General features: G+C 37.4%; 1 protein-coding gene across 4 annotated transcripts in view; it reads left to right on the top strand.

Moving 5' to 3' along the window:
* Positions 1–16,854, top strand: part of LOC149543104 (nuclear pore complex protein NUP58-like) — an 88,396-nt gene that overhangs the window by 15,385 nt on the left and 56,157 nt on the right. For all 4 annotated transcript variants that reach the window (XR_016355594.1, XR_016355593.1, XR_016355592.1 and 1 more), the window contains exon 2: positions 9,254–9,368. Coding sequence is in view for 1 of the 4 variants with exons in the window: in XM_089798012.1 (XP_089654138.1) it covers positions 9,254–9,368 (115 nt within the window). In the remaining 3 variants the exon portion in view is untranslated. The remainder of the gene's footprint in view (positions 1–9,253; positions 9,369–16,854) is intronic.

Genomic DNA, 16,854 nt, shown 5'->3' with positions numbered 1-16,854 from the left:
AACGTCTATCCACCTAATTTGTAACAGCATATGAAGGAGCATGCAGGAAACAACACCGCAATGTACATACATGGTTTATAAAACAAACATCATAAGAAGGAAAAGCATGAACAAATAAACACCCAAACAACTAAAACTCGTGCTCAGTTCCTCCCAACCGTAATAACATCATGAAACCTGAAGTGCCCTAACCATCCCCTGAGCGTAACATCCCAAACTGCCAACTAGATAGTTGGAGCTATCTTATGAGGGCATCACTACTATAGCGTAATAAAATCATAAGAACAAGAAGATCTAACACGTTAATCCAACAAAGCATAGATACTCCAACTAAGTGAATTACATCATCTAACCATATGCTAAAACATCATAATAAAAGAATGAATCAATGAAACTAACATCATCTAAACATGATATCAAGCATTCCAATTAAAGCATAAATCATCTAAACATGATATCGAGCATTCCAATTAAAGCATAAATCACAAGGAAACATACTCTGGAAATCTGAATATACCAAGTGAAACATCAAGCATCGGTCTCAGCTGGAAATAGACCATTTCTGTACACCGGTCCCCAGTAGTGGTATAGGTAGCTACGCCTCCCAACCACGTGGAACCTGTAGGCCCACTCCCGCCATGCTGATGGAGATAATTATCCAACCACAAACACACATAAAACAAGTGTCCATGGCTAACACTCACGCCAGACAGTAAAGAGGATTGAAACCATGAGCATGAGACAATGCAAGTACAATAGGTCCTAGGCAGACACTCTATGGGTCAACTATGTAGGGATTCGATGGAGGGTAAGTCGCTCGGCATCATGTAGCCCAAGCTAAGTATTGTTTGGAATCAAAACTCCCCCAGGAAGCACATCACATCGTGTCCTTGGGTCAACTCCGGGTGCTCACATTTTAAGTGTCCTCGGATCAACTCCAATTGCTCACATTTTTATTATCTTAGATTTATTACCTAGTAATTTATTTAATTAACATTTGTTTAGAACTTCTTCACTCCAACTTGGGAAATAGTCACCAAGGTAGCAAGAGAAGCCTCTCCATGGTGCTATCCTACATACCCATGCTCATCACACGATGAGTGCCTGTAGGCAATGCATATTCCCAACCCAACCCCAATGAACATAACTTTGTCGATAACAACCGAGAGATTGGGCCTCACAAGCACCCGACAAATGCACACGCACGTGCTTGTGTGTGGGCGCACCAACAACACGAAGATCATAAATATCAGGGCTGGATGAGAACACAAGCAAAATAACACTCAACAGAAAAGAAGCTCGAGAGTACAGATGCGACACGCATCCCAATGCAACAGTGGTCGGATTGACATCCTACAGATAATCCAAATCCACTACCAACATCATGCCAAGAAAACTCGAGGAAACTGGGCGGCACACAAATTGAGGCAAAAACCTCAAAAAACCAATGTTGACGAAAATAAATGAAAATAAAACCCATTCTACCCTTGGGCAAATGAGCCACAAAAATCAAATAAAAATCGGGTTTGAACATCGTATGCAAAAACTGCCAGCATAATAGTGCGAAACCCCAAACTCCCCTCTCGAAAATCAGGAAAATGCTCATACCCAACCAACCAAGTAGACCTAGCAATCAAAAACTGAGGGGAACACTATTTCTCAACCTCCTAATATACAACTACCAAAAACGGAGTTGAAACAACAAAACAAGAGAGCCCTAGCTGATTGCCAAAAGGGCTAAAACGAGAATTTGAACAATAAAATAAGAATCCCGTAGAAGTTGCCAAAAATCACGACAATCCAAGGTCTCCAACGAGATTGATCTCGCGAAGATCCTACGCCCGTAGCTCCGACAGTGAACAAAAATGCAATCCTATACAAGAGGATTTGGAAATTTGCTCTCAATTTTCTTATTTCAAAAAGTGAGAAGTGAGGAATAAAATTCCTTTTTGGATACTTATTCACTTTTTGAGTGAATAATGGATTAGGGTAAATAACTAGGTCACCTAGTTAAACCCTCAATCAACCCAAATGAAAACAGGTTATTCCAAGTAATTGGAATTCATCTACGACAAAGTTGTTGGGAATTAAATTAAATAAGATAAAGTCCAAAATTTCTCGTAAACCAAAAACATAGAATTCCTTAATAACTTTCGCGACAATGTGAACTTCTAAATGCACAAACATGCTCACGGGTCTAATCACATAATGCAAATGAGTCTGGATTTATTAAATCACCGGAATGTTTAATTTATACAATTAAATAGGATATGACGACCTTATAGGGTTCGACATTGGTTAAATATGAATAGCTGAATCACTAACTCCATGTGTCATTGCCAGGGACGTACATCCTGTATACTAAAACACACGATGAAGTGCAATTGCATATAATAGCATAGCCGAAGCAATAAATGACCTAATTTAACCATTTACTTAATTCTATTGAAATAATCCATTTATATCACTCACTTTCGCATAAAACATCACAAGCAAGAATGAAGTAAATAACCATAGCATCAAATCAAATCATATAAACGTAATTAGAGGATATGTCCAAATACCGGATAACTAGATATCATCACAAAACATACTTGTTGATGTCAGTTTTGTACCACTACATAACATATAGCAATTGAACACTTGATATGGAATATCAAATCCTCAACTCCTCTCTTGAAAAGTTAATACTCATGCAGAAATAAGCAAAACTCCAATGTTCCTTACACCTGTGGATACTAATTTAGTATAGCGATGTGATTTGCTGGAAATCACGTAGGCGGCCTTACGCTATTCATTCGAGGATAAATTGGACTTTGGGATGATGGTGATGGTGGTTTGTTATGAGTGCCAGATGATGTTGATAGTGATGGTGATGGTAATGGGAGATGTGTATACTAATGATGCCTTCCTAACCTTCTTCTTTAAAACTCCAAATAATATACTACTTGCTATTCTACTCCTACTCCTATGAATGGGAAGATTAGCAAATGGACGGGGATTGGATCTAATGAAAGCTTACCAATGGCTCTACCTCCATAGATGCAATGATTCAAGGGAAAAGAACTAGTTTACCACACAAGGCTTCCCAACAAGCCACTAGGATGCTAGTGGCCTAGTTATAGATCCCTATTAATCATCCACTAATACTACCATGCAACTATCCTACTTTTCTCTCTACTTAACAACTTCAAATGAAATCTATTTTAACAACTTCAAAGAGAATCTTATTCTAACTATTGGAAGAAACCATGCAACAATACCAAAAGTTCTTAATCACCATGCAAGTCACAACAATGAGAAAGAAAAGCAATTTTGGCATTATCTTAGCAACAATTTTTTCCGACCTTTTACAAATGAGAGCAAATGGCCTTATATAGAGGCCAAAATTACAACTGACGGTAGAGATAAAGAGGCAAAACGAATGATCCAGATTGGATTCTAGAAACCCTAATTAGGGTTGCCACCCCATCGGCCAATGAGAAGATGCCACCTCATCAATGGACCAATGAAAAAAAAAGGAAAAGTGGCAACCAATGAGAAGGCACCAAAATGGTAGCCAATTAGAATCAGACACCTATCCTACCCAAGAAAAAGGAGAATTTGCCACTTGGGCTTACATCAAATGATCTTCTAATATCTTCTTTCATCTTTTTAGCCAAAGTGATGAACTTGGCTAGCTTGTCGTTGACTTCCTTCATGGGAGGGCAAGGTATATGTTTCATCTTGAGCTTAGCTGAATTCATCATGTTGCTTGCTGCTTGCAGTGTTTTCTCATGATCCTTCTCATATTCTTTTGCATATCCGATAAAGGCATTGAGGGAGGCAAGGGTGCCCAAATGTTTCTTCTTGATGGCAACTTTCCCCAACTCATCCAATCTCGATCCAAATTCTGTCTCATTGATGTTCTCTTTGATATCTTCAAAATCAAGCGTACCCTAAACATCGCTCATCATGGTTGAAATGGAAGTGTCAATGCCTGGGCTGTGCTGTGCAATCTCGTTTTGTACCTCTTCAAGTATTCTTAGTCTGATAGTCAAGGCAACAAACCAAGATTCTACTGTACTCAATCCTCCATCTATCAATTTGGCTCTTTCCAAATATTTCTCCGGGAGCTCAATGAATGCCTGTAGCTTGGGAATGGCTAAGTCCTTGGCTGGAAGGAAATCCTTCCATTCACCTTCAAATATTCTAAATTTGTCTCTAATAGCCACTAATGACCTGAATGTCAAGACAAAGGGAGGCAAGAAATTTCGCCCATCTTGGATTGTATTATGGATCCAATCCTTGACTTCATGCAGCTGGGACAATATCTCTTCTATGTTGCCCCCGCTGTCTTGAGGAAGGGCTGCCTGGTGCAACTGTTGGATAGGTTGGCAATCTCTTCAACACTTATTCTCGGCCTCCAACTTTAAAATCCTTTTGTTTGCCTTCCTCAACCTTTCTCTGATTGAAATGATGCCTTCCTAGATCTCTTCACATTCCATGTCATCTATGATTCTTCCCAAGTTATGTTCTACTATCTCATATTTTTGAGCCACAATCTCATCTAATGCCTTGTTAACCATTGGTATAGCAATCTGAACCTTTTGGTGACCATCATTGTCGTTCCTGATTACCTTTGCCACCGTTTTTGCAATTTATTTCTGGTTCTCGCTATCACCCTTTTCCACTAATCCTTGGATATTTTCAAATGTTCGGACAGTCACTACCTTGCCTTTTGGCATAAGCATTTGCTTTAAACCATAGTGGTGCAGTGCATCTCCCTAAATCTGGATTCGGTTCAACTAGCAAAGCATCACCAATTGCCTCGGATGCCTGGCTTATTTCCTCAATATCAATTGGCCTATCTTCTTCTTCACTAGTGACTGTCATATCTTCTCCTTCACTAGTGACTGTCATATCTTCTCCATGTTGGTTCTCTGAGAGAGGAGAGTACTCAGTGCTATCGTTGTAACCATTTAATTCTGAATCAGAGCTCACCTCTACCGTGGCCCCTTGTCCACTTGTATTATCTTCTTGGCTTCTAGCCTCAATTATGCTTTCTCTTGATGGCACTGCATCCTATCTCTTTGCTTTTCTTGACCTCCAAACTTCTCTTCCTGTTCTTAACTGTTCTTTGTTGCTGGCTACTGCCCTCACCTTTCTGTCCGACTGATTCTGCTAGACCTTCCGTTGGTTTCATTTTCTCATAAGTAAGGTGTACCCTTTGACTTTGTAATTTCCTTAACTTCGTGTTGTACCACGACTCGTTGTGCAAATCAACTGTTCTTATAACTGCCTCCAAGGAAGGATCTTGATGATCATCCCAATCCACTGGGCTCAACTCTGTTCCATCCACTATATCATAATCTTCTCTAAACACATTTTCATCATCTTTTAGTTGATCGGGAATATCAAGGCCTCTCCATCTGATTGCCCTCATCATGTTCATTGACAATCTTGAGAAAGCTAGCTTTCTCACGTGAAAGTCATCCCGTGCATTGGCCCATAAATCCTCTATAGTAGGAACATGTTTGAATGTATTCCCATGAGATGCCTTGATAAGACCATTAGGATCAAATCCTTGCCTTGCTCTATACCATGCTAGATGATACCATTCCAATTCTTTCTCTGCAACTGCAAAGGCGATAGTATTGGGGCAACTATTATTGCTAATTCCAAATGAGAAGGTAATCCCTGTCTCACCTTTAAGTTTCATCATTTTGTCATAATGTTCTAGTTGCCTAGCCAATTCCATCAAAACTACCTTGTCGGGTGGGTAACTTGGAAGTCTCTTGGGACAAACTATACTTCCTGCTACTCTAATATATGTGAATTGTGGAAATTGGATGAACCAACTCCCATACTTATTGACTTTTGCTTCTGCTTCTTGATGAGAGCCTCTTAGCAGGTGTCCCTTGCAATATCCTTACCATTTTCATGGCAAAGGTGTCACAAAACATCTTATAATCTTTGGTGTTGTGCAAATGAAGCTGTGGATAGCACTTGTGCATCAAACATTGCCCTGACCCATGGCCAATTACTCCTAAGGCCTTAAGTCTAGGATTTTCATATAATCTTGCAATCAGATAGAAAAGATAGGAACCCATATAGAATTGCTTTTGATTTTGCACAGTCCTAAGTTGCAATTCTAAATTTTCGCTTATAATCCTAGCCCAATCAAATCTTCTCTTTCCATTTACAATTTCATCAATAAAGAAGTACATCCAATTTTCGAATTGCATACCTTGAGCTAAGCCCATGATACGGTTGAGAAGCACAATGAGATCACCATATTCTGATTTGAAATCCAACATGGTGAGCCTTGATGATCTGGTAACTCCCTTCTTGGCTTCGTGTAGCCAATCTTGCTTTAGATGAATGAAATAAGCCTCCTGGTTATCTTGAAATAACTTAGTCGCCTGATCCATCATTACCATTGTCATGCTTTTGTACTGGGGGATATTGAATGCTTCTTCGATCACTTGTCTGTCGATTTTGGCTAACACTCTCTTCCTTTCATCAAAAATGATGGACTTACTAATCAAATCAAACAGGGATGCACATTCTATTACCAATTCTAGACAAGGCAAGGTAGGAGGGAAGGCTGCCACATGTACAATTCCGCTTTTTTATAAATCTTCTTTGCCATGGGGGATTGTCCTTCCTTCAGTTTGCCCTTTAGCTGTATCATATTTATTGTGCCGATATTGGTATCACTTATTCGCCTCACTTTCAAGAAGAAGGTGGTCTTAGGCATCATGTTTTCCTTGTCTTTCTTGGTATTCATTCCCTTGGGGTTCGTGCTTGCACTAACATCTACCATCCTAAACACTAATTTCTGCCCCTTCGTTCTAAGTGATATGGACTACTCTTATCGATCTCCAACTTTTTTTTCTATCGATGGAATCCAGCTTATTTCTGCCTCGCCAATTTCTATCACTACACTTATAATTCTCCAATCTTTAACCTAGGGGTGGGACTACCACTTATTTCTGCCTTTTCGTTACCTTAGGATGGACTACACTTATATCTCCAACTTCATTCTTAGGGTGGTCTAGCTTATTTCCACTTCGCCAAGTGTCCTATCATGAAATCTACACTTAGCTCTCTAAACTTCAGCCTATAGATGGGATGATGAAGTGGTGGATGATGAATGCAAGAAGAACATAAGGGAAACGAAACCAAGCAAGAACAAAGAGTGGAATCCGCCTTTGAGACCAATCTTCAGCTCTAAAATGAATTGAATTTTACTTTAATTTTACCTTTACCAATATTCGGGCCTTCTTTGAATTCGGATCAGATTCAAGAAAATTCAAGCCTCCTTGCAAAATCAGAATTTTAATCTCTTGGAAACTGCCCACACATGCCAAAAAATCAGATCTTCAAATATGTATCCTCTATCAAACAAAATTGCCCAGATCTGAAATTGAAATTGCAGCTCTAGCAAGAAAATCAGATTCCCCAAAAATGGCCAAACAAGAAGAAAGCACTTAAATCTGCTCCAACAAAATCGCCAAGGTCTGAAATTCGCTCAATTTGGAGGAAGGAGAATGCCAAACACATGAAAATCTGCTCCTCAAGGAAAATCGTCTAGGGCAGAAAATTGCTTCCTTTTGTGAAAAATACCAAGCATAGAGAATATTCAGGTCTGCTCCGTCATTGCCAAGGTTGAAATCTGCCCTCCAAAAATCGCCAAACCCATAGAACTGCCCTTCCTTAGAAAATCGCCGAGCTAGAGAAGAAAGCTGCTCCACAAAAAATTGCCAAGCAAGAGAAGGCTGTGATGGAATGAAGAAATGGGAGAGGGAGGAGCCCTCTTATACCAATTTCCCTTTACTTCTCCAAGCTGGCCAACTAGCACCTATAGGAGAAGACAATTAAATTAATGTCTTGTTAATGGTCCCAATTTAAATGCCAAGCCAAAATTAATTTTGCATATAGTGAAATTTGCATATTTAATTGCCGGTTAGGACCAAAAATTGCAAAATAAAATTAAGAAAGCCTTGGAGATGCCAAAAATTATCATTTAATGACATTTTAATAATTAAAATATCATTAAAATAAACTCTAACAAGCCACAATCAATTTTCAATTTTAATTTACCAATTTCTTTCAATATTTAAAAATCTTCTAGGCAATTTTAACCAATTTAATGCAAAGTTTTGCAATTTAATCCATTTTCGATTTTGCAATGCAATTTCAATTTACCAAAAATAAACCATTTTTCTAGCATTGAAAATCGATTTTTCAATTTAATTTCACTATCACAAAATTTTTTCTTTCACCAAAAAATTCAAGATTTTCCAAAACAATTAAGTCTAAAATTTTTCATTTTGAAAATGTTCAAGTCTATACAATTATAAATCCGTCTAAGTCCAAAATTTTGCAAATTTATCCTGCCAAATGCTGTTCTAACTATCGAAAAATGTTGTTTTTTTGAAATTTGTTTGGCTTAAGGATTAAATTACATTTTCCGGAAAATCAAGTTTCGCACCGGGTGAAAAAGACAAATCACATTCCTCTTGACCCGAAGGTGTCCAAAGTGTAACATTTTCAAATCGAAAACTTTTGGACAACTCCGGAAAACTTACTAAGGCAATTGAGAAAAAATTTCGAAGATCCGCAAAAATTGCCAAGGCTTGCCTAAAAAAGGGGGTCCCCAAAAATTTTGGGGCGATGGTGTGAAAACCTCACAACAATACTGTCACCTCAAAAAGGCATCATCATGCAGATATGATCAACTAAACAACATAGTAATCTAACATCCATGATACTGGAAATCAAAGTATAATATTTGACCATTAGGTCATCTCAAATGTAAAAATAACATGAGTAACAAGTATATTTTGGATCAAATATAACAAGGTACAGACTGCAAACACGAGAGGCACTACATATCTTCTGCTCATCATTATATTTATTTTCCCTAAAATTTGTCATCATTCTATTTAAATGAGTGCTCTATGCATAACTTTATTCTAGACACAACTTCGATTATTCACTCCCCTTGCACAAACAATTTGTTTTTACTTATGGCTGAAATTAATGTCTTCAATCTTGGACTGAATCTAGCTAGGCATGCAGTCTATGTTATTGAAGACTGCAACAATAAGCCTTTTATTGCATATCTTGTTAATCATAGCATGCCTTGGTTTATATACTTATGGTACAGTTGCTTTGATGGAAGAATAAATTAATGTTCTGAGTAGATTTGACATTCATAGATTTTGAAATTGCTTTTGACTTGAACAATATTGCTTGAATGCAGGGAAAGAATTTTGGAGTACAGGAATGAGAGTCAGATGCTTGATCAATGTGGCCGGTTATATGATATTTCAGCATTGAATGAGGATTTTGAGCATGATGCTGCACGTATATTGCAGGTTTTGCACACTAATCTGATGATAGGCTTTGCTTTTTTTACTGAAGTTTTCTAGGTGTCAATAAGTTGTCTGCGAGAAGTGCAATATTTGTGTAGTGAAAATGAATACTTTTCTTCTTTGGGAGGATATAGTGAAATTCTACACATTGATAATTGGCAAAATTAATATCCATAAAAAATTGAACACCTAAGGATGACACGCGTGGATGAGCTGAGGGGTTTTGTGCATTGCAAGATTACTTTCCAGGCCATTTTCCTTCATTATTTACGTGCTGAGTGTTGTGTGTGGTAGGCCTTTGAGCCTGTGAGGTGTGGATGCCCATTTTCTCTTTTATTCTAGTTTTTTGATCTTGTTTTGATCTTGTTTACCTCTAGTGTAAGGAGTCGATTGATATGGCAGCAAGTGGGGTTTGGGAACTTCCAAACCTTTTTTATAAAGAAATTTTAAATGCAGGCTGTTGGTTCCCAAAACCGCAGATTGGAATCCTACGAGCCTTGCCTGCTCGATGTTGGGATATCCAACTGGTTAAGGCCAACTTAATGGGATCAATCAATGTGATCTAAATCCCCTGCTCTTCCGGCTCTGCAAGACTGAGGCGGGTGCACCTAATCTTGGATGAAACACGTAGATCCAAGACACTTAAAACAGATCAATCAGAGCACAAACACAATAAATATTTTCCAAATGGCGAGAAGTATAGGATAACTTCAAACTTGAGATTTATGAACTAAGAACGAAAGAAACTGATGGAGATAACGTTTAAATAAAGGATAAATATAGATTAATGCAATATATGAATATATTATTTTTTCAAAGGCAAGAATTCAAACAATTGCCAGCATCTGGATTTTGAACTAAGAGGAAAAGACCAGTGCCTAATTAGATGGGCAATAGAGTCAGAATTTATCAACTGAAGCGTACAACTTTATAAAATCTAATATATTTAAATTATAAATAATTTTAATAGTCAGACGTGAGGGATCAATTATTTAAATGCAATTTTAAATAAGTCTAAAACGCACTTTAACTCTTACAGAGACAAATTAGACATAAATATGGAAACAAATAAAATATTTCACAATATTTATGCTTATCGAATTTAAAATGCGATAATGATCCTATCCAATTATCCTGAATATTAAAATATTTATAAAAAATAAATAAAAGACATTTATAAAGGACACAATTAATAATAAGTTAAACTCTAATGCAAATATATTAAATAAATTCTTCTCACAGATCTTGCCGGAAAATAAAAATTATATGTAGACACTCTTCAGCAAATTTTCAATCCTGAACTTGCATATAAATCTGCTCAATAATCCAAAATCCAGAAGCTTTGTTCAATTGTTCATTTCTCGATCAAATAAATGATGTAATATATCCTTGTACATAGGCTGGAAAATTATTTTGAAAAATATGAATGAGTATCTCGTCCCTCTTTGTTTGATATTACATCTGTATTTATAGAGAGTGAAGGGTGCTCGTTGCTTTTCCAAGCACCGCACCCTTTCTTAACTAATACCAAATTTTTAATATGATTTTACTTCTGGTATAAGCGGCAATTAAATTATTGTTTTATAATCCGGAATGTTAAAGCAGCGGCTATAACATGATTCATATGATACGTGCATCTCAAAGCACAACTTCTTTCATATGCTTTGTGTGAATCAACGCCATCTTCAGATGCTTTGAGTACATTAAACCTGCAATGAACACAGAGAAGTGTTAGATATAAGTCCATCAAATATTAATCAATACGCAATAATCCTCCGGCTTCTATAGAAACGGCCGGCAAAGTCTCTTATGATAGCAAAATGCAAAGCATAGAAAGAATCGCGTGAAGACACCAAAATCTCCTTCAAAGGTAACTTTCCGGCATTCGAAACTCATGTTCCTCTATCTGCATTTATATTTGGATGTATGTTCTTCTAAGACTGATTGGTCATGTCTTCCTTCTTTGCAACTCCTATGTCTCTATACATGTTGTAGTAGTCCTCAAATGTATTTCTTCTTTTTTTTGGTATCACGTGGAATGAACAAGTCTATCATATTATTTGTGATTGTTGTGTATGAGAAAGGTCATGAATTTCATATTACTGTTGGCTTGCAGATTTCTCGTCTCACAAATATTTTATTAGTATGACTATACATCTCTATTCTCATAGCTGACGTCATTCCTTTATACTTAGCATACCCTCTTCCATTGTGGTGTTAATACTGTGACTAAAACTTGATGCTGTAATCCTGAAACACTGTTCTGCTGTAATTTACTGAATGTTGGCATTATTAATATCAACGGCAAACATTATTTGGGCCCTCTTCTTCTATAGTTGCAATCAGTGTTTGATCCCCTGTCAATTCTTACTGTATCATAAACATGCAGATGTTTATATTATATTCAATTTGATTTGGAGAATATTTGCTGGGACTATTTATTTCACTGACTAGATTAGACTCTGTTGCTGTCTATTGGATTAGATATGATGTATGGTTCCTTCTTGTGTATAAATATCACCTGCCCTCCAAGTATGTATGCCTGTAATGAAATTCCATATTTGATATTGTATTACAGTAATTCCTAAATCAATATTTCATTTTGCTGACAGTTCATCTTTCTTTTCTTCAGTTTATGAATGTGAATCTCCTCTATCCTCGGTTTGCGCATTCCTCAATGATACAAGTAACCGTGTTTTTGCAGACGTGTGTTTGTGCATAGAGTAATCTTCTCCGTAGCTCTTAAGGGTAAATGACTTCCTTTCTTTTTTGTAATTCCCCTTCATGAGTCCTGCGTCTCTTTTGTCCACTATATAGCGATGCCCAGATATTCTCCTCTATTTACGCTGGTTGGTCTCTTGGTCCGCTCTGTCCATATTTCTCTGCCGTCTGCTCTGTATGAACCTGAATGTCCTCGCCACCCCCCCAATTTATTAGTAAGATGGATAAAAACAAAAATTCCAGCGTAGAAGAAAACTTCTGTGAAAAACATAATGAGAAAAACAGTACTGCTGCTCCCAAAGTCAATAATCATAATATCTGCTAACTGCAAGCTTGTTGAAAATGTATGTTTTCAAATGTCAAATCACAGTGGATAACACTTGCTTCTCACGGCACAAGCAATGCATCCAGGATCTGTTTTGCAAATAACCTTCACTGGCAAAGAGATATCCCTTTGTATTAATTCAATTTGAGTAGTTCAGATACATTTACTCCAAGTATTTCAAAAAGCAATGTAGAGATATCTTTGATACACAAAATGGTCAATAACGCAAACAATATGGTGCCTGTACCCTGTCACAGCAAATTTCCCCTTAATCACATCCCAGCCTTGGTTGCTGAAAGGATCCCCAAACCTGCACATTTCAAGCTAGTGAATATGAAGATTCCCTCCTTAGCATTTCAAGCATGACATTTGGGAATTTGAATATTGCAAAAAATGTAGAGTTCCATCACAGGCGATAGCTCCTCTTTGGGGCATGGAAAAGCAGTCCATTTTTCTTGCATGCATTGAAAGATTCTAGATTTCAAAAAAGAAGAATTAATTGTTCAACATTTCCTTTAGGGAGAAAATACTGACCACTTTTGGTGATTAATTCAATATCTATTGAAGATGATGCCGTCTATCTGTTGAAGCATATGTTAATCTACAAATTTATGAAAATTTGCGCTTCTTTGCCATTTCTTGAATCTTGGGCCCGAAGGAATTGAAGTTTGAAGGGAGACATGGAAACATTTTTAGCTGCAAATGGATGCTTGTTTTGCAGTTTTTACTAGAATGACATATCGTAACATGATGTTCAAGGAGGACTTTGTTTCCACAACTAGGTGAATATATTTATCAAGCCTTGGAATATTGGGCAAACCTAGCTAAGATACTTGTTTGGATTTGTCTTCCTTGGATTTTTACTAAGTTCTAAAGATAGGATATTCTCCAATCAATAACAATAGTTACTAGTAGGTCTTCGGAACCATCTCAACATATGAATACTTTTGATTGTCTTTGAATCAAAATAAATTTGAATAATGTTCTTCTAGAATCTTTGGAAATTAGATTGGGTAGTAAGAATTGTGTTCAACAAATAGATTATGAAGCATTGCTTTTGCAATGCCATGTGTGCTTGGAATATGGGCACCTGCAAAGAAATTGCCCAAAGTTGGAGTCTAGAATCATAGTGACACATAATAATATGTACTTTATTTAATAGTCATTTTATTAATAAATTATTGATCAATCAGACTTGGATAATCATGTGTTATAACTCGTTAGAAAGGTCTCAGTGGGACGTGCTCAGTCCAATTTTGAACTTTTAATATCATTGAGCTCATTGCCTACTTACTAAAAATAGCAAGTTTATTGAAACTCTGCTAAATCAAATCCGATTGGCCTAACATCGGAATTGCCCATGCCAAATCTCCTTCTGTTCCCTGTAAAGCCCTGGATAGCCCACGAGATCAAGGCAAAATGAGCCAATGACACATCATGAATTTATTGGCTAGACTATGTTCCCCCAATTTTTCGGGATGGGGACAGCGGGATGGGTTTCCGAGATGCCAAATTTTTTTGTCAATTTTGGGGACGGCAAATGGGGATGACAAAATTGACATTTCTTTTATTTTAATTTTAATTTTTTGTGTGTTAAAAAATTGGGGATGGATGCAAGTCCCCAATGAAGTTTCGGGGATGGGGACGTCCCTGTCCTCGAAACACTAGCTTTTTTGGGGGGGGACGCGTCCTGGGGGAACATAGGGGCTAGAAAGGGGACACTACAAGGTGGATGATGAGGTTATTTTAGTATTAAAGGCACTTAATGAGAACGAGTAGATGAAAAATAGTATGGATTAATCAACATTTCTTGTTGAGGGAGAGTATGAAGAAGAGTAGAGGAGGTACACCCTATGGATGATATAGAAAATTGATAAGATTACTAGGGACGTGTCACAGTCTTGCACTTTGCATATGACTATCCTAGATGGCATCAAGGCTAGGGATGAAATTATTCCCAATGATGACCATTATCTCCTCATTTGACATTGGGCCAACAACTAAGAAGCAAGAATTAGAAATTAAGGTGTGCTACAATTGTCATTGATGGATAAGTTAAGAAGGAAGATGGGCTGAATTCAGAAAATATGATGCTAAAGGAATACATAGACAAACATATGAATCCATTGGGACATGAAACTACAACAGTTGTTCCATATGCCCCTACTTCTCAAGATTCACAAAGCACTGGCAACATGGTGAGGGAATGAGAGGACCACAACATTCATAAATAAAGTGTAAGGATTAGAGGACACATGGAAGGAATTTTAGCCTATTGAAAATAAGATGATTCCTTGTCTCAAGGTATTGATGAGTGTGTTCGCATTAGTTTTGACTCAAGGAGGAGTATTTGATAGGGGAAGTGCATATGACATTGGTCATTGGTATCTGTCACTAGTCATGAGGAAGTCTACATATGAGCATGCACAGTTGAAATTTGTGAATGTTGAGGGTTCTATCCTGGAGATATGTTTGAGGGCCCTAGTTGTCATCAAGGAATTGCTCGGTCTTGACATTAATGCTTCTAGTTGTAACATAAAAATTAGGAGGCACCCAATATGTTTGATAGAAAGTAAGGTGTGTGTATTGATTACCCTAATTTTAGGTGTCACATTAGGGAAAGCGAGAGAGAGACCTTCAAGCGTAACCCTCAAATGGACCTAAAGTTGATTAGCACTACTCCAATGAACGTACGGGTGCCAATGTTAAATCCAAGCCCTTTCAAGGATGTATGCAAAGGGATCTCTTTCTATATGATGTTCTTTCCCTTTATTTGTTATATGTTTAGTAGATTTGATTATGTATGTGTAAAGTGCAAGTAGATTGACCAATTGAAATACAAGTGATGAAAGAGCATGTATGAAAGCTAAGCACATGGATCGAAATGAAAAATGAAGCACAAAATCACCTCAAGGCCATTTAGGGAGCACAACTTGGATTTGAGAAATTAATATCAGTTTGTTAGAAACAAGAATATTTCTAGATTTGGAATTAGGAGGTCTGAATTTATAAAACCTAGAAATCTGGAAGCCTGAGGACAGGGATGACTTTCCAGGTCCAAGTCAAGATGGGGTATGGGATGACGGGTCAAGGTTGAGGTTAACCTTGACTTGCCTTGCAAAACCTAGAAACCCAAGAGTTCGACAGAGAGCAAAAGCCCTAGTTTTGAATTCTAACTTCGCTGCTCCGATAAACTTTAGATTTGCACCTGCATAGAAGGAAAATGAACCTTCTTTAGGGGGGAGGTGCTTGCCTCGATCAAGCCTCAGTTGAGGAATCAACCTTAAATCAAAGTGAAAGTAAATGGAGGAAAGCTAACATGTAATAGAAGTAAATGTATCAATGGAGAATATCATAACAATGTAGATGCAATTGTGTTTAATATCTGATCAAATAAGTTGATGTAATAGCCTTGAATCAACATAAAAACCAATAAGAAATCATGTAAGACAAGACCTCATGTGTATGGATGCTTGCTTGAATGCTTGGAGGAAGAACACCTTGCTTGCTTGAAACTCCTTGAATGCACTTGCTTGATTGTTGCTTGTGAACTCCTTGAATACAATTTGATAGCTTGAGCATGGATTGCTTGTGTGTAAATGAGATCCCCAAATGAGGAGATAAGCCCTTAATTATAGCGATTTCGGAGCAAACCCTGAGAAGGGACGACTCAAGAGACCAAGAAAAAATAAATATTTGACATCGGGCCTTGAATTTCTTCAGGAGAAACACTTGGGTAAGGGATGACCTGATCCCTAACTTGGAGGTGATGGGGCCCAAAAATGGACTTTGGACCCAAGAAATATTGCAGAGCCAAGGAAAAATGGTGATATATGCAAGGAAGATGGTCGAAAATGCATTTAAAGCATGATTTATGTGATTGGCGGAATAAATGGATAGCCAAACATAGAAATTGGTGCCAACATAGATTTTTGAGCAAGGTTGGAAGCATAAAGGACCTTGATTAAGCAATTAAATGCAAAAGGAGGTCCTAATGTACCAAACCACGCTAAGGAGGGCTAAAAGATTTCAAATAAAAGTGCTTCCATTTTAAGACGGTACACTAGTGAGTTAGATTTGAATAAGTTGAAAGAAAAGATGGACTCAATATATATTAGAGATATGAAATCTCTTGGGAAGTGTCAATTAAATAGATTTCTCTCAATTATCATTTCCATAGATGATCTACAAAGGCACACTTCAGAACGGGAGGAGTTAGAGGTCATGGAGTTACATCACAACCACCTTACCAATATTGGCATGGAGGAACTTACTGCAATTTTGGGCAAGTTCATTGCTTTCGCTACAACATAAAAGGAAAAGGGCATGCTTCTCTTGGATTATGAGTTAAATTTCTTTATTTGTTATTGCTCCTCAAGCCATTGAATTTCTCATTGGCTTATTTTTTGGTGCTTCATCCTCATTGCCTCTTTGTGATTGTCC

This window comes from Cupressus sempervirens, chromosome 8 (genome assembly GCF_028749045.1).
Source record: "Cupressus sempervirens isolate cs-2001-9-10 chromosome 8, ASM2874904v1, whole genome shotgun sequence".
Taxonomy (NCBI): Eukaryota; Viridiplantae; Streptophyta; class Pinopsida; order Cupressales; family Cupressaceae; genus Cupressus; species Cupressus sempervirens.
This window is presented reverse-complemented; position numbering and strand designations above follow the sequence as displayed.